This window comes from Budorcas taxicolor, unplaced genomic scaffold (genome assembly GCF_023091745.1).
Source record: "Budorcas taxicolor isolate Tak-1 unplaced genomic scaffold, Takin1.1 scaffold1942, whole genome shotgun sequence".
Classification (NCBI taxonomy): domain Eukaryota; kingdom Metazoa; phylum Chordata; class Mammalia; order Artiodactyla; family Bovidae; genus Budorcas; species Budorcas taxicolor.
The window spans coordinates 130-23,839 of record NW_026291727.1 but is presented as its reverse complement, the minus strand read 5'-3'; the positions used below and the strand labels follow the sequence as shown (position 1 = coordinate 23,839).

General features: G+C 37.8%; 1 protein-coding gene across 1 annotated transcript; it reads right to left on the bottom strand.

The window, feature by feature from the left end:
- Positions 1-8,961: 8,961 nt before the first annotated feature.
- LOC128071138 (inactive ubiquitin carboxyl-terminal hydrolase 53-like) lies at positions 8,962-23,448 on the bottom strand (the record flags this gene model as incomplete). Its single annotated transcript, XM_052664104.1, has 5 exons — positions 8,962-9,952; positions 11,023-11,119; positions 19,576-19,652; positions 21,538-22,276; positions 23,302-23,448. Coding segments are annotated over 5 exons (2,051 nt in total), but the record flags the coding sequence as incomplete, so codon positions are not given.
- Positions 23,449-23,710: the final 262 nt, after the last annotated feature.

Below are 23,710 nucleotides of genomic sequence, written 5' to 3'. Positions count from 1 at the left end.
CATACTTATGATGTCAACCTCATTATAGCCGTTTCAAGAATTAAATAAGTGCAACATGCTAGGAAGTGAAGTGTAGTGAAGTCGCTCAGTCGTGTCCGACTCTTTGTGATCCCATGGACTGTAGCCTACCGGGCTCCTCCGTCCATGGGATTTTCCAGGCAAGAATACTGGAGTGGGTTGCCATTTCCTTCTCCAGAGGATCTTCCTGACCCAGGGCTCGAACCCGGGTCTCCCGCAGTGTAGGCAGACGCTTTACCGTCTGAGCCACAAGGGAAGCACTGTAACACGCTAGGAACAGTACAAACCCCATTAGAGGAGGCCCTTTTAAAACCTTGGCATAAGGACGCAAAAGCAATACAGGGATAAGGAGAGGTGACCACAGGCTGTTCCAAGGTCGAATCCATCACCTGTCAGGAACGGGACCTGAGTAACTTCTGGTCCAGCCACCGAGTTATCGCTCCTAGCGAAACCTGAAAAACCAGCTTCCATCCGGGGCGCTGCAGGGCGGGTGGCCTTCTCTGCTTCCGCTTCCGGACGGAAGCTGCGCTCCCTGCCCGCAGTCACGAATGCAGCGGACGGCGCCTGCGCACTGGGAGGGACGGGCCGAGCGCCCTTTCCCAGGCGCGGAAACGCGCATGTGCGCGGGGTTGGCCTCTGTCCATTTTTCCGCAAGCTGAACGCGGAAGTGCGGGACCTGAGGCATTTCAGGTGCTCGGATTCTGGCGCGGCTACTGGTGCGAAATGGAGGTGGACGCGGCCTCAGAAGGTGGTCGGAGCGGCCCCCGGGAGCGGCGAGGCTTCGGTGAAGCCGAGAGGCAGCAGCAAAACCACGAAGTGCGGTCTCAGTCCGGGGCCGCCCTGTCTCCCAAACACTCCTATTGGTTGGATCTCTGGCTCTTCATCCTCTTCGACGTGATATTGTTTTTCTTCGTGTATTTTTTGCCATGGTGAGTACTCTGAATGTAACACTGAAGGGTGAGGGGCTTAGGAACCTTCTCCCCAGTTTGGAAAGGTGGGTGGGAAGAGGAAAGGAAATTGTGTCCCGAAAGTGGCAGGGTCCGGTAAGTCGGGGAGTTGGAATGAGACTGAAAATGGCTTCCTTAGCACCTCAGTTGAGGGTGTTCAGAGGTGTGGAGGCAATTTGACTTCATATTTTTTCTTGTTTTGTTTTGAAATGAAACCGGCTGGGTTTGAGTTCCTGCACTATCATGAAGAAACTGGATAAGTTATTTGACTTTTTTGAGCTTTGTAGCTAGTTTCATTTATAGGCACCAATAGTAACCTGGTCATAGGGGTTTGGTGTTTTAGATAAATCGCTCTTATCTCAAAGCGATATGTTTGCATATTGCTTTGCAGCAGTAAGCACTCAGCTAAAGCTTATTGTTGTTATTTAGTCACTAAGTCGTGTCTGACTCTTTTGCAGCCCCATGGACTGTAGCCCGTCAGGCTCCCCTGTCAATGGGATTCTCCAGACAAGAATACTGGAGTGGGTTGCTATTTCCTTCTCCAGAGGATCTTCCCCACCTAGGGATGGAACCTGCAACTCCTGCTTGGCAGGCTAATTCTCTACCCTGAGCCACCTGGGAAGCCCAAAGCTGATGTTACTATACAACAGTTTGACCATGAGCAGGGTATCTAAAATAGGTCCAAAACTCAGTTCCTAATTTCTTATCCATTAAGTGTTCCCATTTCAAAAAATGTTAACTTTATCCAGTCCTCCTCCCAGAAGCTTGGGACTGTTTTTGACTTACTTTTCTTTTTTTTTTTTTTTAATACACATCCACGAACTCCAAAACAATTGGTAAGTCACAAAATTCCTTAGATACCTCTTGGAAAATACATGCTCTCCATTTTCATTGCCGCTCACTCTGAAAAGACAGTTTTGGCAGAGGGTAAAGGAAGGGAACTTAGACAAGAGGGACACAGGACTGAGATAATAAGGGACAAATTCAGAGGACAAGCCCTGGGCTGGAGGAAAGCAGTGCAGCTCATTTAGTTATGAAACAGCTCTCTTGGACTTCAGAGGTAATTGTTGACTCACTCTAAGTTATTCTTCTCAATCTTGTTATTGAATTTACACTCCCTGAAAGGTAATTGTCTTCTTTCCTCACCCCTAGTCCCTAATGTTCGCCAAGATGTGGGCATAAACTCACTGTACCTGAAGCTCCATTGTCTGTGATTCTTGTATTTCTTGAATGGTATGGCAGAGGGTTCAATGGGACAAATGGGAGATGAGTATTTCTATAAAACCCTCCATTGAGTCACTTGTAAAGGAAAATCTTTCCTCCTGATTTTTGGTGTTACTTCAAATATAGTGATTTTTTTTTTTAATCTAAATTTTTAGCTCTGGGTAGAAAATGGAAGACTTAACAAGGAATTGGAGAAGGAAATGGCAACCCACTCCAGTGTTCTTGCCTGGAGAATCCCAGGGATGGGGGTCCCTTGTGGGCTGCCATCTATGGGGTCGCCCAGACTCGGACACGACTGAAGTGACTTAGCAGCAACAAGGAATCAGTTCAGTTCAGTCTCTCAGTCATGTCTGACTCTGCGACCCCATGGACTGCAGCATGCCAGGCCTTCCTGTCCATCACCAACTACCAGAGTTTACTCAAACTCATATCCATTGAGTCGGGGATGCCATCCAGCCATCTCATCCTCTGTCGTCCCCTTCTCCTGCCTTCAATCTTTCCCAGCATCAGAGTCTTTTCCAGTGAGTCAGTTCTTTGCATCAGTTGGCCAAAGTATTGGAGTTTCACCTTCAGCATTAGTCCTTCCAATGAATATTCAGGACTGATTTCCTTTGGGATGGACTGGTTGGGTCTCCTTGCAGTCCAAGGGACTCTCAAGAGTCTTCTCCAACACCACAGTTCAAAAGCATCAATTCTTTGGCGCTCAGCTTTCTTTATAGTCCAACTCTCACATCCATACATGACTACTGGAAAAACCATAGCTTTGACTAGATGCCTCTTTGTTGGCAAAGTAATGTCTCTGCTTTTTAATATGCTGTCTAGGTTGGTCATAACTTTTCTTTGAAGGAGCAAGCGTCTTTTAATTTCATGGCTGCAGTCACCATCTGGATTGATTTTGGAGCCCCCCAAAATAAGTGTCTGTCAGTTTCCATTGTTTCCCCATCAATTTGCCATGAAGTGATGGGACCAGATGCCATGATCTTCATTTTCTGAATGTTGAGTTTTAAGCCAACTTTTTCACTCTCCTCTTTCACTTTCATCAAGAGGCTGTTTAGTTCTTCACTTTCTGCCATAAGGGTGGTATCATCTGCATATCTGAGGTTATTGATATTTCTCCCGGCAATCTTGATTCCAGCTTGTGCTTCTTCTAGCCCAGCGTTTCTCATGATGTACTCTGCATAGAAGTTAAGTAAGCAGGGTGACAATATACAGCCTTGACGTACTCCTTTTCCTATTTGGAACCAGTCTGTTGTTCATGTCCAGTTCTGACTGTTGCTCCCTGACCTGCATACAGGTTTCTCAAGAGGCAGGTCAGGTGGTCTGGTATTCCCATCTTTCAGAATTTTCCACAGTATGTTGGGATCCACACAGTCAAAGGCTTTGGCACAGTCAATAAAGCAGAAATAGATGTGTTTCTGGAACTCTCTTGCTTTTTTGATGATCCAGCGGATGTTGGCAATTTGATCTCTGGTTCCTCTGCCTTTTCTGAAACCAGCTTGAACATCAGGAAGTTCATGGTTCACATACTGTTGAAGCCTGGCTTGGAGAATTTTGAGCATTACTTTGCTAGTGTGTGAGATGAGTGCAATTGTGCGGTAGTTTTTGAGGGTATTTTTTGCTCTTATCAATATGTAAATCACTTAGGAATAGGCAAATGACTAAGATGATCAAGATTTTCAGAAGTTCCCTGGAGAAGGAAATGGCAACCACTCCAGTATTCTTGCCTGGGAAATCCCATGGACAGAGGAGCCTGGCAGGCTGGAGTCACAACAGAGTGGGATACAAATTAGCGACTAAACAACAACAGCACTTACATGTGACATCTTAAAAAACAAAACAAATGAACAAATTGAACAGGAACAGACTCATAGATGTGGAGAACAAACTGGTGGTGGCCACAAGAGACAGCGGTGGTCACTGGGTGACAGTGTTCAGGGAAAAAGACAAAGACAAAAAGATTCAGGTACAAAATTCCAGTTTAAAATAAATAAGTCATAGGTTACAATGTAGAATATTAGGAATACTGTCAATATTTCAGATACTTTGTATGATGAAAGATATTTGCTAGACTTATTGTGGTGTTGAATTTGTAGTGTATATAATGTGCTATTACTATGTTGTAACATGGAACTAGTATAATTTATGTTAACTATACTCCAATAAAAATAAAGCATTATTTTATATGCAAAAAAAAAGATTTTCAGAAGTTTACATAAAGTATTTAAAGGGGGAAGAGAAAGGAAACATTGTTGACATATATTTGTTTTTCCAGAATGGTTTGCCCGATAGCTAAAGAATTCTGGCTACTGGAGTGGATTCCTGAAGATGACTACAGACTCCTTCAACAAAGAAGACGGGGCTGTGCACCAGAAGGATATCAAACTCGAAGGGACCCTCATTTCATTTTACACATTCTGTTGTTATCTGTGGGTGAGATGGGGTGGGAGAAAGGGTATTAAATGGATAATGATCTCACCCAGTCATAGCTAAGGTTGTAAAACTTGACTTTGATTCATGTTTTAAAATTTTTTTTCAAATTGTCTGATGACTTTACAGGGGCTGAATATAAAAAGTATTTTACATGGGATTTATTATAGTCATTAATAAATACATTAATGTTTTTCTCTTTAACATTTTAAGAGCTGGCCAGAGTTTAGTATGATGCAAATAATACAGTAAAATAATGTGAAATATTTAAAAACAAATTATTCAAAAGCAAGGGAAGAACTTGGGAAAAAAAGGAGTAAAAGCTATACAAGAAAGTCCAGGCCCACAATGTATTTGCTGCAAATGCCAGTTTAATTTTTAAGTGGCCCTCTGTTATGGTTGCTAGGTTGGTACAATTTTAGATAAAGTATATAGTATCCAGTGGTGGAAGGCTAGAAGGCATGTCATCTTTACCTGGATGCTTCCCCTCACTTTTAAGCTCTTGAACTCAGTGAAACACAACTATGTGTTTCAAACCTAATTTTTATTAGGTTTGCATTAAGAATGCTTGTGGCCAAAACATGTTTATTATAATGTCTATAACTTTTAATACTTCAGCAAAGTCACCATATTTACTCATTGAGCAAATATTTGAGCAATTACTATGGGCCAGGTATACCACTGAACAAAACAAAAATCCTTGCCTTCATGGAGTTTACATTCTTTATCTAAATATGTTAATAATTTTATTTCTAAGAGTGATCAGTTAGTATTTAATCAAAAAGGTCACACTCCCAAAGCAGCTACTATAAGCCCTTCAGAAGCTATTCCTATTGTATGTATAACAGATATTAGAAATGGGCTCTCCTTGAAATTGGTGATACTTTATATATTGGAATTGCCTAAATGTTTTTCAGTTCCCTTAGAAACGGTGTAGGTCTGGTAAACTCACCATTCTCTACTTTTTTAGAATGGGTTTAGGTTAGTGTGAAATCTGGGATTGATTTTGGAGGACTTTAACCTAATGCCGACTATGAGGTTAACAGTTATGCCATCAGAGAACCTGGTAAATCTGCCTGAAGAGAACATTTTAGGCTTGAAGCATCTAGACAAACACAGAACTGGGATTTCATTGAGGTTACCAAACAGACTGTATGAATAGTTTCTGTACTGCCTGCTAATAAATTTTGTCCAGTAAATGTTTATTACACAGATAAATTAGGTGTGATTTGCTTTCATTTTAACTAATTACTTGTGTACTAGGTCACACACAGATTTATAATCTATACCACCTTTCTGAGCCTAAAATCAGCCTACTACCACAACTCTTGAATATTTCAATGTCCTACAGATGAAATCACGCCTACCACTGTGCCATCTCAGATAATATAGTGTACTTGTAAGCTTTTGAACTGGGTAAATGAGACACCAGGAACAATTCGGCAAACTTGCTACAGTAAAGACATCAAAAGAATAAAATCAAAGTGATTTTAGTTTGATCAATTCCTTTGTAAATTTCACAGTTTCATTAAGTGGAATTGATTGTTTTAACCATTTGAAATCTATTGGCTAATGAGTAACTGTGGTGAAGTCTTTAGAAGTCTGTTAACATGAAATTTTTAGGATGTAAAGTGCTCCATATACCTTAGTCCCTAAATGGCATGGGGATACACTCAGGCTACAAAATTATTTAGTGAGGGCATTTAATGTAGGTAGATGTTATGCTGTAGGGAAAGGGTCACCAAAATACCGAAATCTGGCCCATTTGCCTCTGCCTGTGAGCTAAGAATGATTTTTACATCTTAAAATGATTGAGAAAAAAACAGAAAAACTATTTCATTAAGTGGAAATAATGTGAAATCCATGCTTCAATGCTGCTAAAGTTTTACTGGAGCAGAGACAAGCCTAGTCATTAGCATATTGTTAGGTAAATGTTACATTCTGGCTGTTTTCACACTACCCTGGCAGAATTGAGTGGCTGTTACAGAGGTCTTAGGGTGCACAAGGCCTAGGTTATTATATTGACTCTCTGACTGTTTAAAGAAAGTTTATCAGCTCCTGTGGGAACTCTCCTTTAGACCTCGCTAGAGTTGAACTCTTAAGAGTCTCCTGTGATAAATTTTTCTGATCAGTGATATTCCAAGTTCACCCCTGAACTTTAAATTGACCTATGTTTCCCATAAAATACATAATTCACAGGGATGAGAGAGGAATCAACAGTCATGAATGCAAAGAAAAGTCCACCCATATTAAAAATCAGTTTACCCCCCTCCAAATTTTGAACCAGAAGAAACTGACTTCACATGAAAATACTCTGAAGTATTTTGAACATAACAGCTGTTGGTTGTGTTATTTTGAAAGTTATCATAATCTTATAACCACAAGAAAACGTATAAAAATAAATAGTCACCCTAGAAATAAAAATTTCACATGAATAATTAGTAAATACATATTCTGTCTATATTTGGAGTGTTGTGTCAACAAAAACAAACGGTCGGTTTCTAGTTTGTTAGTACTACAGTATAATGCAGGAGGTTTTAACTGGAGAGCAGTACTTTAAAAAGCCCCAGAATCGGACATTTCTGGGTGATGTCTGCAACTCCATTGTGAGTTAAACTTCATAGAAACCTATGAGATTGTTGTTAAGTATCAGAAATCAGTTTAAATGTTTAAAATAATACATTTTCAACTGGACATAAAAACAAACTACACAAAGTTTTTGAAAATTATTAAAAATACTTCAAGCTCATTTTTCTAGTATTTTACAATATTATAAAAGCAGTAAATACACTGATGACATTTCAAGTACAATTTTACAAACTTTACAATATTTACAAAACTTCCATACTAAAAGCTATGTTAAAAAAAGCTTTCTTAAAAGATAAAATTGTACTTAGTTGATATTCAAGTATTTCTACATTAAGAGAATATAAAATAATAATCACCTACTGTTACAGTTAGAAACTTCTCTAGGTGGAAGACAAAATTTGATCAAGATCTGATAACTGGGTGAGCTTAGACTTGTACAAGCAATTATTTTCTACTTATCTAGAATTATTCAGTTTTAATCATTAACATTTTAGAATACTTTAACAATTTATGGAACTGGTCAAAATATTGAATTTACTAATTTACAGAATTATTATGTTTTATATATAAAATTTATGCAAATTCTCACTTCTCTAGCATGGGCAATATAAAACTATTCTAAACCACAATTAGTTTACCAGTTTAGTACAAAATTAACAACTATGAAATAAGGCAATTAAAGTACTTATTTCCACTTATAATGATAAAATGGAAAACTATTTTAAAGAAAGCCTCAGTGAAAGTAGGTGGGGAAAATTGTTTAAGCAGAAAAAAGGGGAGGATGCTCAATGTATTTCATTAAAATTAAACCTATATGAATAGCAAATATTTAATCTGGAAACCCAGAATGATTTTCAAATTCAAGACTGAATATCATTAAAATGGGCTGACAATCTACAAATAGGTACTATGGAAAATTTAGGCAGTCACAGTGATAGTCTTAAAAAAAGGCTTTAGGTTAATCCCTAACACTGGTCACTAGCAGCCCAAAGTAAACCAAACCGAAATAAAAACCTTTCATATTTCATATAAAACTAGAAAAAAGTAACAAATAAATATACTAAAGTGAAGTATTTTAATTATTTTTAGCTTACACGACTGAAGTAATGTTTATAAATACATACAACAAAGGATATTCTGAAGGTAAAAATTCTAGGAGCAAAATTAAGTCTCTTCTGACCTTGAGCATTTAATTAAAAATTGCTTTACCATTAAGGCTTTTTTCCTGAAATGCTATCAATTTCATGGGTTGATTTTTTTTTTTAAGACACTTAAGGAATCATATGTAGTAGACTATCACAGAAGTCAAAAGCAAATGGGTGAAGCCTTCTTTTGGCTACCCATTAGAAAGTGCTTCCTCACAAAGCAAATACTACTTGGACTACGCAAACGACCTGCCATCTGCTATCTTTCAGTGAGCACAGTTAACCAGTCTACATATGAGTACTGCTTAGTTTAATACTTATGGGTCTACCAGTCAAAAAATAAAGGGTCAAATTACATTTTTACTCAACTGCAGCGTGTGAGAAATGATTTTCTGGACACAGCCTGATTTTCTATTTTTTGAGGCATGCCAAGGCTATTCAGAGGGAATTTCCAAAATACCCAATAAGTTGATTTTCATAAGATAAAAGATCTGTATAAAAAAAGTGATTAATGACTAATAATGCCATGGTTTTAATTTCATATAGCACTAGGTTTGATCAGTTGATTCTTAAATGGTCTCTGAGAAGTAAAAGCCCACCGGAGTCATCATTTATCTATTACAGTGAATACCAGGTTTATGTTTTTGCTCGGAAGGGCAGTTTGAACCAAAACTACTATGTAACACAGGTCCTAGCTCTCTTTCATTCTGAGACAGTGAACTATCATTACAAAAGCCACTGCTCTCTGGAAAGCAAAGCTTGGGCCTCTGATGGTATTTCAATCTATATGTATCAGTCATGCAGTTATCAACCGAAAAATAGGTAGTTAATGAAACTGTCTCATTTGGACATGTAGAACTAGAGTCTGTTTCTGGCTGGCAGAAAGCACCAACAGCTACACCTGAGTCTGCCTGAAAATCTTTAGTTGAAGAGCTGGATGGGGTGTTTGATGTGTTGCCGACATACTCTTTTGCTTGAAATGTATCCTTAAATCTTTCATTGTTCACATACGGACTCATGTCTATGCCTGGCTCTGAGGCTGTACTTGGACTGTGCTTCAGAAGACTAGAAGAGTTAGTCTTAAACGTCTCTGCTACTTTGACATCAGGAGTAGAATCATTTTTCTCTGACTGTGGCACACTGGTCATAGCATATTTCTTTGGTGGCAGAGGGGGTGGTGCATTCTGGCAAACAAGTTTTGGCATCTGACAACTGTCATATCTACAGGCTGACTGAACCAGAGGTTCCCTGGGTAGAGAGTTCTCATAGTAACATCGTTCCATCATATTTTGCTGCTGGATGAGGGGAGCGGTTTCTGGCTTTGACCCCACAGTTCTCATGTGTGAAGACTGTGATGAAGATGGTGAGACTGCTTCATTACTGTTCCCTCTCTTTCCAGAACCAGAGTTATCATCAATGTGAAAAAGCAAACCTGTTCTCTCAGACTTTTCTTTATTAAGCCACTCAGAAAACTTGGGTTCACTTGATTTTTCAAGTTTCTGTTCATCTGACTGGTGGGTATGCTCTCTGACTGTGTGGTCCTTGAGTATTTCTGGATTGAATGAAGGGAATGTCTTTCCATTGGTTTCATGTATATGTGACCTGAAAAATAAAAACAAAGCTCAAACACCATACACAAATATGCAAAACTGGAGGGAAAAGAAAAGCACTTGTCCCATTGTTTAACTTCCCAATATAGTGTTTATGTTATTGGTATAACATAACAGAAAAGGAAACCATTAACAATTACAACCATTAATAATTTACACTCTGAATCCAAAACCTTTATCTTAGAATACATAAATGTTTACCAGAAACATCATTACCAATATCAGATTTGTAATAATTAGAAGTGTAATTTTTTAAAAAAAGCAAATTTCCAGGAAATCCCTGGTGGGCCAGTGATTAGGACTCAGTGCTTTCATGCCTGGGCCCAGGGTTCAATCCCTGGTTGGGGAACTAAGATCCCACAAACTGTGTAGTATGACCCCCCCCTCAAAAAGTTTCAACTTACAAACACTGAAATTACATTTATTGTTATAAATAATAGAATAGACTTAAGGAAACTTTATTAGCAAATAATTCAATACTCTAAAACACTTCCCAACCAACATTACAATGTTTATAGCAATAAAAGTACTTTTATTTATAATGCCATAAGGATAGGATACTAATTAAAAATAATCAGACTACTTAATAATATCTAAGATGAACAGAAATAGTATCATATTACAAATTATTTATCTTCATGTGATCAAATTATTTTCTCCTGTGACTTGCATGAAATTCAAGTACAGTACAAAGATGAAGAGTTGAGGCTCTGCCAAGTAGATTAGAACTCTACTGAAATCTTGGCTCCACTGGCTTGGGGCAAATTACTTAACCTAAACCCCCAATTTTTTCTTTTGTAAAATACCATCTACCTCAAAAGAATGCCGTGAGGATTAAAACAAACAATCATATATTGTACAAGGAACTTTGTACGCTCCCCCATCATTAAGGTCTACATCCTTTTAATGATCCCCAATAAAATATGCATCATAGCACTCTAGACCCACGGCTTTCAGGTAAGTATGTATGCCTGTCAGTTAGCTAAGAATGCCTTTCTGATAAAGAATTCCTATTATACATGCATTTAGAAGATTCTAGTATTTCCAAACAGCTATGATTACCTTTTTATCAAAGGATTTTTTATTTGTAGGTGTGATTCTGGGTGGAACTCATGAGCTTTAGAGACTACGTCTAAGTTCTTGAGTTCTCTTTTAAAGCCTGAGGAGGAAAATGAGAAAAAATTATGTAAGTGATCTTTCAGAATTTACTCCATCTATAACTGAAGTGAAAGCCGCTCAGTCGTGTCCGACTCTTTGCAACCCCATGGACTATAGAGTCCATAGGCTTCTCCAGGGCAGAATACTGGAGTGGGTAGCCTTTCCCTTCTCCAGGGGATCTTCCCAACCCAGGGATCGAACCCAGGTCTCCGGCATTGCAGGAGGATTCTTTACCAGCTGAGCCACAAGGGAAGCCCAAGAACACTGGAGTGGGTAGCCTATCCCTTCTCCAGCAGATCTTCCTGACCCAGGAATCAATACTTCTCCATAATTTACATAAGGCTTTCTATAAACAGGTAATTCTCTTCCAAATTAACAGAAAAAAACTAGTTCTTCAAGCCTTTGCTCAAATAATACCTTTTCTGAACCCTTTATACAAAATTAATGGTCCTTTCCTCCATTTATTACACATGAAAATGTCAGCAATGCCCCAAAAGTGTTATTCTTGATGGGTCATGTGGAACTGTATTTCCCGTTTACTCTTTACTGATGAATGGGTGGGAAGATCCTACATTTGAAAATAGATGCCTTGAGTTGCCTGCCAATCAATGCAGAAGACGTAAGAGAACTAGGATTCAATCCCTGAGTGGGAAAGACCCCCTGGAGGAGGGCATGGCAACCCACTCCAGTATTCTTGCCTGGAGAATCCCATGGACAGAGGAGCCTGGCGGGCTACTGTCCATGGGGTGGGAAAGAGTCGGACATGACTGAAGTGACTTAGCACAGGCACACAACTTAAGTTGAAGTTTGGACTCACTGTTTATTGGATGGTTACTTTATATTAAAACCAACTTTAAAACCTTATACCACCTTACAGTCTAGGTTTCTTCCTTTAATGAGATCCTACTATCTATTTTACCTGCTTCACAGGAATACTAGGAACATCAACTGAATTAAAATGAGTGAGAGGGTATTATGATAACACGTAAAATGTCATTCCACCATGAACTAGCTACCATTTATTGACTGCTTGCTCAAGTTTTAAGAAGTTGGTAAGTAGTTATTTCACTTAATCTTTACAGTTGAAAACCATTTTTACTTCAAAAGACAATTGACCAACTTCAGTTATTCAGAATTGACTATCTGACATACATTTTCTTGAAAGAAGTGAACCCGTCATTTCAGGAAAACAACTGGCAGTATTTATTGCCAATGATAAGGTTTTGGATGAAAGCAAGAGTTTTGGAAAACCTGTATTTACCACCATGAGTTTTGTAGTTTTCCAATAATTAAGACTTTCTGCTAATATCTGTGGTAATATTTTAAAATGTGTTCTTTAAAAAGATATACAGAAATGTAACAACATTTGGAAGATTGCATAATTTAGCAATCTAAGCCTCTCTCTTTGACAGCTACTTTATGACTAAAAAAAAAGTAGTATCAGAAAGAATGTTAACTATTTTTCATTCTTTAAAGTCTGAGAAATTTCTAAGTTGAAGTTATAATTTCCCATCCACTGTGGTTTTAACTACAGAATGTTTTACTTATCTGTAACTCAAAGTTTAATATTCACAAATACAAAAAGAATTAAATACTTAATTCTCAAATTATCCACACAATGGGCAGCAGGAGGCAGCAGAGGTTTTATAAATATGCTTGAAATTTTAATATCACTGGCAGGCATTCAACCAAGTGGTCTGACTTCAGAATTCCAACTAACTTAAAAATAGATGTGTTATTTTTCTCTTCTGCTGACACAGATATCCATGTGTCTTTACTGAGAATTTCGGCTCCAGGTTCTTTGCAAATCTAAGAGCTGGATTTTAACACTTGGCAAAGCAGCTACTTCAACATCAACACAAGGAGCTTTAATTAATAATGCTAATTTTGGTACTGTATACAAACAAACCTAAAGCCCAACAGTCAAGAAATCAAAATATATTTACTTAATTTGAAAAGGTAACCTAGGTTTAAAACAGACTTACATAACAAGAAAACCAAACTGCTATTCTAGACACTATAATCCTCACTCTTGTTGTGTATGAAGATTTCAGACTAAAAAAATAATACTGCAACTACAAAGCCTAGAAATCCAAGAGCAATAACCTAATCAATGATCTGATTTACAATAAAAAGTTAACATTTAAATACTTTAGGAAAAAAAATCACAAAACTTTAACTGTATAAATATTTCTGGCTAAATTTACTACATGACAAAAGGAACAGATACTTTAGTATGTAATAATCTACTATCAGATACCAAACTTGGGGATGATACGAAATAAAAAGCAACGAGTCTTCTTTTCTCACTGGTATTTTACTTTAAAGAAAGAGCAAATAATGCTATTTTGCTACAAATTAAATTTCAACACTGAAAGTTTATGGTTTTTAAAAATATGTAAATATTTGATGATGCTGGGCCACAGCAACTACTTCTCAATGGTCGGTGAAGCTCCTAGAGAAAATAAACTTAGTATGCATAGAGACAAAACCAACTGTTAAAAGTACCTCTAAAGTATATTCTTTAGATATACTTTCTAACGTATTTGTTTTAAATTAATATACTCTGAAGTTTGTAAAAAAAATCGTTTAAGAGAAAAAAATCAAATTTATCTACACAAATATACTTTTTGATTAAAGTATTTTTCACTCACTAATTTTAGGATTTAATAACTAAGGATAGTGTATTTCACTTAGCATAATGGAGGTACAGATTTTTTTATAAGAATTAAGGAGATTAACAGATTTTTTTGACCGCTGATTAACTCCTTTCACTCTTACTTGTCCTTTGCAAGATCAAGACTCTCAGCTTGCACCAACCCTGACTTCTATGATTAACTGAGGTTAAGTATTCTAGACTGCAAAGTAATGGCAAAAGTTTTTGAAAGGCCTAATAATTCCTTTGTGATTAGTTACTTACAATCTGTCAATATCTTAGCATACATTTATTTCAGTAGATAACCTTACTCCACAGAGAAAAGAGTCCATTAGGTGTGAACACCTTCAAAGGGTTCATCTAACATAATACATACTGAATGGTACCCACACTCACCTTTATCTCTCCCATTTACCACTCCTTTAATTCAAAGCCTTCTCTGTTTCACTTTCACTCTACTTCCAGAGATCGTATTCCATTAATTACTGTTCTGTCCCACTCTTTTCACACCTTTCTCCTCTGTACAACATCAGTCCCTTACCTTCTGTAACATAAATGCAAAACTAAGCGCTTGGTTTCCTTTTTCTCCTTTAGTTTCCCTGGTGGCTCAGCTGGTAAAGAATCTGCCTGCAATGCTGGAGACCTGGGTTTGATCCCTGGGTTGGGAAGATCTCCTGGAGCAGGGAACACATCCACTCCAGTATTCTGCCCTGGAGAATTCCATGGACTGTATAGTCCACGGGGTTGCAAAGAGCTGGACACGACTGAGAGACTTTCACTTCACTTCACTTCTTTACTATTCACAGCAAAGATTCTGACAGATGCTTGCATTTATTTACTGCTCTTTTATTTACTGTAATCTTTTCTGAAAAACTTTTAGTTGGAAGATGACTTCAAAAAGTTCAGAAAAGCTGAAAGACTAAAACCACTACAAAGAATACCTACCTGTGTATCCTTTAGCCAGATTCACCTATTATTATCATTTTACCTTTTTTTTTTTTCTGAACCATTTGAGAGTAAGTTACAAAATCATGGCCCCTTACTTCTAAACACTTCAGTCCTATCACATTCCTGGGTCTATTCCAGTGTGCCTCTAACACTGCTTTCACTAGGTCACTAATGCCTTATTAGCTGCTGAGTCAAACTAGCAGTTTCTAACCCTTCTTCTGCTTTACCCGGGGCCATTTTCTTCTTGAGCCTCCCCATCTTCCTAGTCTCCGTGTGATACTCTCCTCTGCTGTATTTTCTCGTACTTTCCAGTTACTACTCATTCTTTTCCACAGTTGCTCCTTCGCTCTGCCTTGGCTCATCTCTTCTAGTCAACAAACCCCATGTTCCTTCATCTACCTTATGCCCTAACATCTCATGTTTTTCCGAGTGATGGTGCTCACGTCTCTGGCATTCAGTTCTCATATATGTTGATGGCTACCGATACATAATGTTTCCTGCATTACAGACATTTGTAACTGTCTAATTAATCTATTTACCTAAAATGACAAACCGAACAAATCTAAAACTAAATCTGACATCCCCACTCGATGCCAAGATATGAGGGCTTCCCAGGTGGCCCCGTGGTAAAGAATTCGCCTGCCAATGGAGGAGACGTAAGAGACACAAGTCCGACCCCTGGGTTGGGAAATGGCAACCCACTCCAGTATTCCTGCCTGAAAATCCCATGGATAGAGAAGCCTGGTGAGCTACAGTCCATGCAGTCACAAAGAGTCAGACACAACTGAGTGACCGAGTGGCTCTCACCCCCTAAATCTGTCTCTTCTTCCTATATTCCTCCAATTGGTAAATGCTGAATCCACATACGTAAGACCCAAATACGGCTACTCCTCACTTTCTACTTTTCCCGCACTGTGTACATCTGTCATAGAACCTGACTCCACTGTCCACATATTCTTATAATCTCTGAAATCTTCTTTCTCGACATAGATACAGCCTTAATTTATACACTCATCTTTTCTCCCCTAAGCTATTAAATTCTGTATCTAATTGTTCTCCCACTGCTCTAAATTCACCCTCTGCTGCTGCTAAGTCACTTCAGTTGTGTCCAACTCTGTGCGACCCCATAGACGGCAGCCCACCAGGCTCCGCCATCCCTGGGATTCTCCAGGCAAGAACACTGGAGTGGGTTGCCATTTCCTTCTCCAAGGCATGAAAGTGAAAAGTGAAAGTGAAGTGGCTCAGTCGTGTCTGACTCTTTGCGACCCCATGGACTGTAGCCTACCAGGTTCCTCCGTCCATGGGATTTTCCAGGCAAGAGTACTGGAGTGGGTGACCATTGCTACACAGCCACTAAAAAGTCTTTTCTAAAATGCAAATTGGAGTACACTACTCTCCTTGTCCTTTGGTGCCTTTCCACTTCTTAGGATTTAAAAACAGCATAAAAGTTTCATCATGATTTGGCTTCTTTCTAGCCTCTATCCATCATCTCAGAATTTCCATGGATGCATTCCAGCCTTGTATATAACAAGTTACCTGTGTTTATCTAATATGTGGTATCAAAAGTACATGTGCTGTCCATGTACTTTTGAACATGTCATTTCTTCTGTTTTAAATGCAATTTAAGTCATAACCCATAAGCAGCAGCAGCATAGTATCTCTATCAGTGAAAAATTATCAGTGAAATAACTACAATGGCATTACTTTAGATTTTAAGTTCTCTACTAGTACATAAACTTATACAGACTAATATTAAAAGCTGACTTAAATGTCAAACAGAATATAGAAATTAAAAATTTTTTTCTAAGGTTCTTTAACTTTGTGAAAGTCTTTTATCCATGGATAAAGTGATTCTTCAGGTCAATAATGTATGTGTGTCCCATTTTATAAATAAGAAATAGAAATCCAAGAAAATGATACCATGCCACAAAAAATTAAATTGTGCTTTACTGGGGAAAAAAAAAATTGACACAGGGCAACCTTTTAGCTTAGGAAATAAACTGCTATACCCACTTTACCATGTTGTCAATCATAAACTAGGGGAGGGGAACACACATATGGATACCATAGGTATGCACTTTAATAACGGTTCCCTAAGCAAAGACTGGGCTTCCCAGAGGGTGCTAGTGGTTAAAAAACGAAAAAAAGGCCTGCCAGTACAGGAGTCTTAAGAAATGTGGGTTTAATCCCTGGGTCTGGAAGATCCCCTGGAGGAGGGCCTGGTGAGTATTCTAGCCTGGAGAATCCCATGGACAGTGGGGCCTGGTGGGCTACAGTCCATAGGATCACAAAGAATCAGACATGACTGAAGTGACTTAGCATGCATGCACACAAGCAAAAACTAGTTTAAAGAACTCTTACAAGTTTTGAAGTTTATTAAATAAGAAATAATATTTGTAATGTAATGCAATTAATGTAGTTAAATAAAAGGTAGGTTACATAAAACCACAAAAAGATACCACCTCATACCCACTAAGATGGCAATTATAAAAAAAAAAAGAAAATAACAAGTACTGGTGAGGAGGTGGAGAAACTGGAAGCTTTGTGCACTGCTGGTGGAAAAGTAAAATGCTGCAGCTGCTATGGAAAATAGTGTAGTGGTTCCTCAAAAAATTAAACATAAAATCGCCAAAGGATCCAGCAATTGCGCTTCTGGGTATATATTGAAAAGAACTAAAAGCAGGGATTTCAGGCATCCATAAAAATAGGAGCATTTCATACAATACCCAAAAGGCAGAACCAACCCAAATGTGGACAAACAAAATGTGTTACATCATATAATGTAACGTTATTCAGCCTAAAAAAGGAGTGGAATTCTGATACACGGAGGAACTCTGAAGGCACTGCGCTAAACAAAGTAGTGAAAGTTGCTCAGTTGTGTCTGACTCTTTGCAATCCCATGGACTGTATAGTCCCTGGAATTCTCCAGGCCAGAATACTGGAGTGGGTAGCTGTCCCCTTCTCCAAGGGATCTTCCCAACCCAGGGATCGAACCCAGGTCTCCTGCATTGCAGGCGGATTCTTTACCAGCTGAGCTACAAGGGAAGCCCAAGAATACTGGAGTGGGTAGCCTATCTCTTCTCCAGGGGATCTTCCCAACCCAAGAACTGAACCAGGGTCTCCTGCATTGTAGGCAGATTCTTTACCAACTGAGCTATGAGGGAAGCCCATTAACGAACGAAATAAGCCAGCTGTAAAAAGACAAATACTGTATAATTCCACTTATATGAGGTATCTACAGTAGTCAAATTTGAAGAGCCAGAAAGTAGAACAGCAGTTGCCAGGGGCTGGAGGGAGGAGGAAATGGGGAGTTGTTTAATGGGATAGAGTTCAATTTGAGAAGGTGAAAGAATTATGGAGATAGATGCTAGTGATGGTGGCAAAACAATGGGAATGTAGTTATCATCACGCAATCTTTACTTAAACATGATTAGAATGACAAATTTTGTTATGCATTTTATAATTAAAAAGAATATTTTTAAGTGGACTACATATATACTCTTTCACATTCAACGGGGAAATCCACTACAGAGTTCTTATAGCAATGCACTCCGAACCATCAACATTTCTATGACCCTGTGTTTTTATTAATGTCAGGAAGCAAGCATCATTTTGTAGAGAGCACTGAACTTGCAATTATTGTTCAGTTTTTACTGACTTTGGCTGTTGATTTTTTGGCAACCCCCTTACTGTTTCCTGTAATACTTTGTTACCAGACTTTTATCAGATTTTTAAAACAGGCGAGACATTTTATATGGGAAAGGAAGGTTATTTCCTTAATATAAGTGCTTCCTACTGATATTATACCATCTGAAGAAAACAAAATACTTAAAACATTTAATCAAATTTAACATCTGCAAACTGAAAAATAATCTCCATAAAAGCCTTAAGAAAGATAAAGACTAAAAACAAACTTTAAAATGTGTTCATCATGGCTGTTTTTCATTGTTAAAAATTATATCCCTTCTAATCCTCTGAATTCTAAAATCTGAAGACAATGTCCTTGACTGCAACCTCTATAGTCCCCTTGCTCATCATTTTCCTTGAACCCCATTTCCCAAATTCTTCAGGTATAACCTCTCAGTAACAATCCCAAATTCTATACACATTCAAACATCTAATTTTCTTTGCTTCTGAGCTGCTGTATGTTGCTAACAAATCACCTATAATAATGTCACACCATTACACATTTATTGCTTCCAAACTGAACTTTTCCAACAGGCTGTTTATCAGGTTTTCTGTCTATCCTTAATGCATGTGGCAGACATCAGGACTGTTCATACAGACTGAACGCACTGGTAAACCATCCTTTTCCACCCTCTGTGATATTAGCCTGACTGTGAAGACTTGCTCGGCCAGTGAGATGTGAGCGGAAGCGCCTGGATTGCTTCTGGGTTGACAGTTTTAAGCGCTCACACGTGACTGAGTCTCCACATTACGTCCCCTTCACCACCCTCTCCTGCAATACTGCAACAATTAGAGAAACACTGGTGGAGATGCGGGTACCATGTGTCTCAGGCCCTGAGACATCACAGGAAGAGACGTCATGCTGACCTCCACTGGACATGTGTTGTGAGCAAGAAACAATCTTGTGTTAAGACATTGAGATTTTCAGGTTGCTACCACTGCACAGCCCAGAATCTAGCCTAGCCTGGCTGACACACTTGCCTTTATTCCTACTTCCTGAAGTAGCTATTTGCATCCTTTAAGACTTCAAGCATAAACTCTCCCAACTTCCATCCTCATTACTCATCAACTCATCAGTAGAAGGACTGTTTTCACCTACTTTAGTCTTAATATCATGATTTACTTTTTACTGCTACTATTACAATATATTTAAATAAAAATTTTACCTTCGAAGTGATTTTTGCTCTGTTGGGAGGTATAGTTCACACGTTCTGTGTTTCGGTTGCTTGTCTTAATCTGATCACTAGAAAATAAAATAAAACACACACCAAACATATCAGCTATCATGGATTATTATTTACTTTACCCTAAGAAAAAGAAAGGAAACATTTGTTAAACAATTATTATACACCATGTGCTGCTCTAGGGGATTAATTACATCTCACAATAATACTTAAAAGTAGTTAATATTCTCATTTTACAACAGTTATTATCCTCATGTCACAGATTAAGGCTGTGAAAGTCAAATTAATTTGCTCAGTAACTTAAATCAAAGAAGCACAAGCTGGAATCAAGATTGCCGGGAGAAATATCAATCACCTCAGATATGCAGATGACACCACCCTTATGGCAGAAAGTGAAGAGGAGCTAAAAAGCCTCTTGATGAAAGTGAAAGAGGAGAGTGAAAAAGTTGGCTTAAAGCTCAACATTCAGAAAACTAAGATCATCGCATCTGGTCCCATCACTTCATGGGAAATAGATGGGGAAACGGTGGAAACAGCGTCAGACTTTTTTTGGGCTCCAAAATCACTGCAGATGGTGATTGCAGCCATGAAATTAAAAAGACGCTTACTCCTTGGAAGGAAAGTTATGACCAACCTAGATAGCATATTCAAAAGCAGAGACATTACTTTGCCAACAAAGGTCCGTCTAATCAAGGCTATGATTTTTCCAGTGGTCATGTATCAATGTGAGAGTTGGACAGTGAAGAAATCTGAGTGCTGAAGAATTGATGCTTTTGAACTGTGGTGTTGGAAAAGACTCTTGAGAGTCCCTTGGACTGCAAGGAGATCCAACCAGTCCATCCTAAAGGAGATCAGTCCTGGGTGTTCTTTGGAAGGACTGATGCTGAGGCTGAAACACTCCAGTACTTTGGCCACCTCATGTGAAGAGTTGACTCACTGGAAAAGACTCTGATGCTGGGAGGGATTGGGGGCAGGAGGAGAAGAGGATGACAGAGGATGAGATGGCTGGATGGCATTACCGACTTGACGCACGTGAGTTTGGGTGAACTCCGGGAGTTGGTGATGGGCAGGGAGGCCTGGCGTGCTGCGATTCATGGGGTCGCAAAGAGTAGGACACGACTGAGCGACTGAACTGGACTGAACTGAAGCCTATCTGGTTACAAAGTCCTGATCTCTCTAATACCTTAGGAAGTATTATGAAATTACCCTGCCAAATAAAGAACTTCCCTAAGTCTTCATTATAATGATTATTTTAGTAAAACATGGGCAGTCATTTTTGCAAATCTGGCTTTTCAATAATCAATGTGATAAAATACCAGCTAATATCAAATTAACATGTTTTAGACTGATTAAGGGAAGACATAGTGGGTTAACTGACCTAAGCTGCGGACATATTTTAGAGGTTACAGAGATGTGGAAGTAGACTGCTAACAGTAATATAATAAATGTTTTCAGAATTAAGAATTAATTGAATGAAAACTTAATTACTGGCTGTATTCTTTAATATTTGCTAAAGGAAAAATATCTCCTTCATGGAACTGGGTTACGACAGAAGAGAATAACCCCAGCTCTGAGTTACAGATGTTAGAGATGGGATAATGAGCATTAAATAGATTGAAGAATTAAGCAATGAGCTTAATGACAGATATACCAATTTAAATCTATGGTTTAAAACTTGTAGTATATATCAATAGTTTTTAGTGGCAAAATGACAATGCATTTTACTTTCTAAATTTCTTCAAAATAAACAGTTGTTATTTTAGGAATCAGGAAATAACTATTAAAAAGAGAAACTCAAAATATCAAATAACCTGTGATATCCCAGGTTACTCTGAGCTCAAGCTCTTTGCTTTTCATTTAACTGACCCCAGTGTTTGAAAGTTCCTTCAAGTAATTAAAGACACAATGGATGGGGGAAAATCATTTATATAATTTGTGTATTACCTGAAAGATGTGGTTTCTTTATCACCACTGATATCCACCACTGTACCATTTCCATCAATAATAGGCGAGTCCAAATTAGCAGAGCCATTACTGATATGATCACTGCTTTCATATCCAGACTCTGTCCTTTGCATCTGCCAGTTGTCACCATGAACTTTAGTTTCTCTGAGGGCTTTATTTTTCTCTGCTACTTTTCCATTAAATTCAAGGGAAGTCCTGCTTCCCGTTTCTTGCTTCATTTCATCTTCATATATGGTCATTAAACACTTTTGCTTTGGATTCTCTTTCGGCCAATCGTTAAAACTCTGATCTTTGCTACATTTAGACTTGTTACTGATGTTTGATTTATGCCTTGGACTCTGCTGCCTTTGTTCACCTTCACTAAAAATACTATCAACATTTAATGTTTCTCTCATAGGTTTCCAGCCTCGGTTTCGGCTTTTATTGCTGCCATTGGAGCTGCTTCCTTTATCGCGAGACTCTTGGCTACTGTCTGTATCATACCCAGTACCGCTGTCACTCTTAGTTTTGCCAGTTATTTTCTCTCCTGAAGCAAGAATCTGGGATTTACTTGAACTTAAGGTTTGTGCAGAAGTTCGACTCTGATGGGCAGTTCGGTCATGCTTACATGGTCCTTTCCCTTGACTATGATATAGATGTGGATTCCCATACTGTCTAAAGCCATTTAGGGTAGGAGGTGATCCAGTCTTGAAATGTGGAGGGTCTTCATCAACCAAATCTTTAAAAATACATAAGGAAATAATGATACAAAAGCTCTTCAAAGCCACTTGTTAAATCACAAGCCAAACACCTTCTTTGATGAAAAGAAGAAAAGTTAAGCAGTAATAATGATAGTTATTTAAATCACATAGTGCTTTGAGATTAAAAATTGCTTTTGAAATCTCTATTTATGCTTGATGTGATACATTTATAATATAAATGGTTATGTAATGATTTTAAAAAATTATCTGCAAAGCAGATCACAAGGTAATTAGAAAAGTTAAAAAAAATGTATTCTATCTCATTCATAATAAAAAGCATAAAAATAAACATATTTTCCCATCTATTATATTGGTAAGATTAAAAGTTTACTAAACCAATTACTGCTGGAAACAGATATCTAATCCCCATTGGTGGGAGTGCAGACTGTCAAGTGTTTTAGGAGGGCAATGGAGCCATACCGATCAAAACTGAAAATAAACATACTCTAACCCAGTAATCATTCTGAAAAAATTTTATGCTGTGGCTACATGCAAAAAGTACACAAAGTAACTGTGAAAGGATTTCAATGCAGCAAGAATATTAAATCAAGTTTTAAAGCCTAGAAGTATCAATTAAATCATGATATGTCCATAAATAAGGGCATAAAACCATAAAAGTAAGACATGATCATGGAAATTGTTAATAGCGGAACAGAGCAAAAGTCAAGGGTTGGGTTGCAGGAAAAAAAATTCCTTTTATTTAATTGTATAACCTTCCTTATTATTTGAATGTACCATACAGGTGAATTGAATTTATGGTTAAAAGGTGAAACTATAAAAAAACACAAATTTTCCATGCTATAATTGAATAAGAACTAGGAAAACTTTACATTTATAGATGTAACAGGCACATTATAGAAATCATACTAAGATATATAACATATAAATAAATATATATAATATATAAAGAAATTATATTAAATTGTATTAAATTATAAAAGCTAGCTTTAAAGTAAGATTGTAGCTGCCTTTCTCCAATGAATGCTACAAGTTCTTAACTTACCTCTATGTCTACCCAAATCTTTTCTCTGTCCCCTCTCCAAATCTTTCCTTTGTGAGGAAAGTAAGTTTTTCTGTTCAATGGCTTTTAGAGCACATTCTCTGGAAATGTCTTTTATTTTTTCCCTTTGATCACTGTGACTTGACTTAACTAAAAAAAAAAAAATTATAATAACACAGATCATTTTTCATGCTATTCAATAAAAGTACAAACTGCACTACATTAAAAATTTAAGATGCAATATATTAACAAAATACAGATGAATATATAAAATGGAAAAAGGTATAGTTTCATTAAGAACTTTAAAGAGCATTTATTATAGTTTTTTGTTCATGATAATTGTTAATTCTGAATCTTTTCTTGCTTAAATGGGTTACTTTATGGTTAGACGTTATTTCATTAATACATTTTA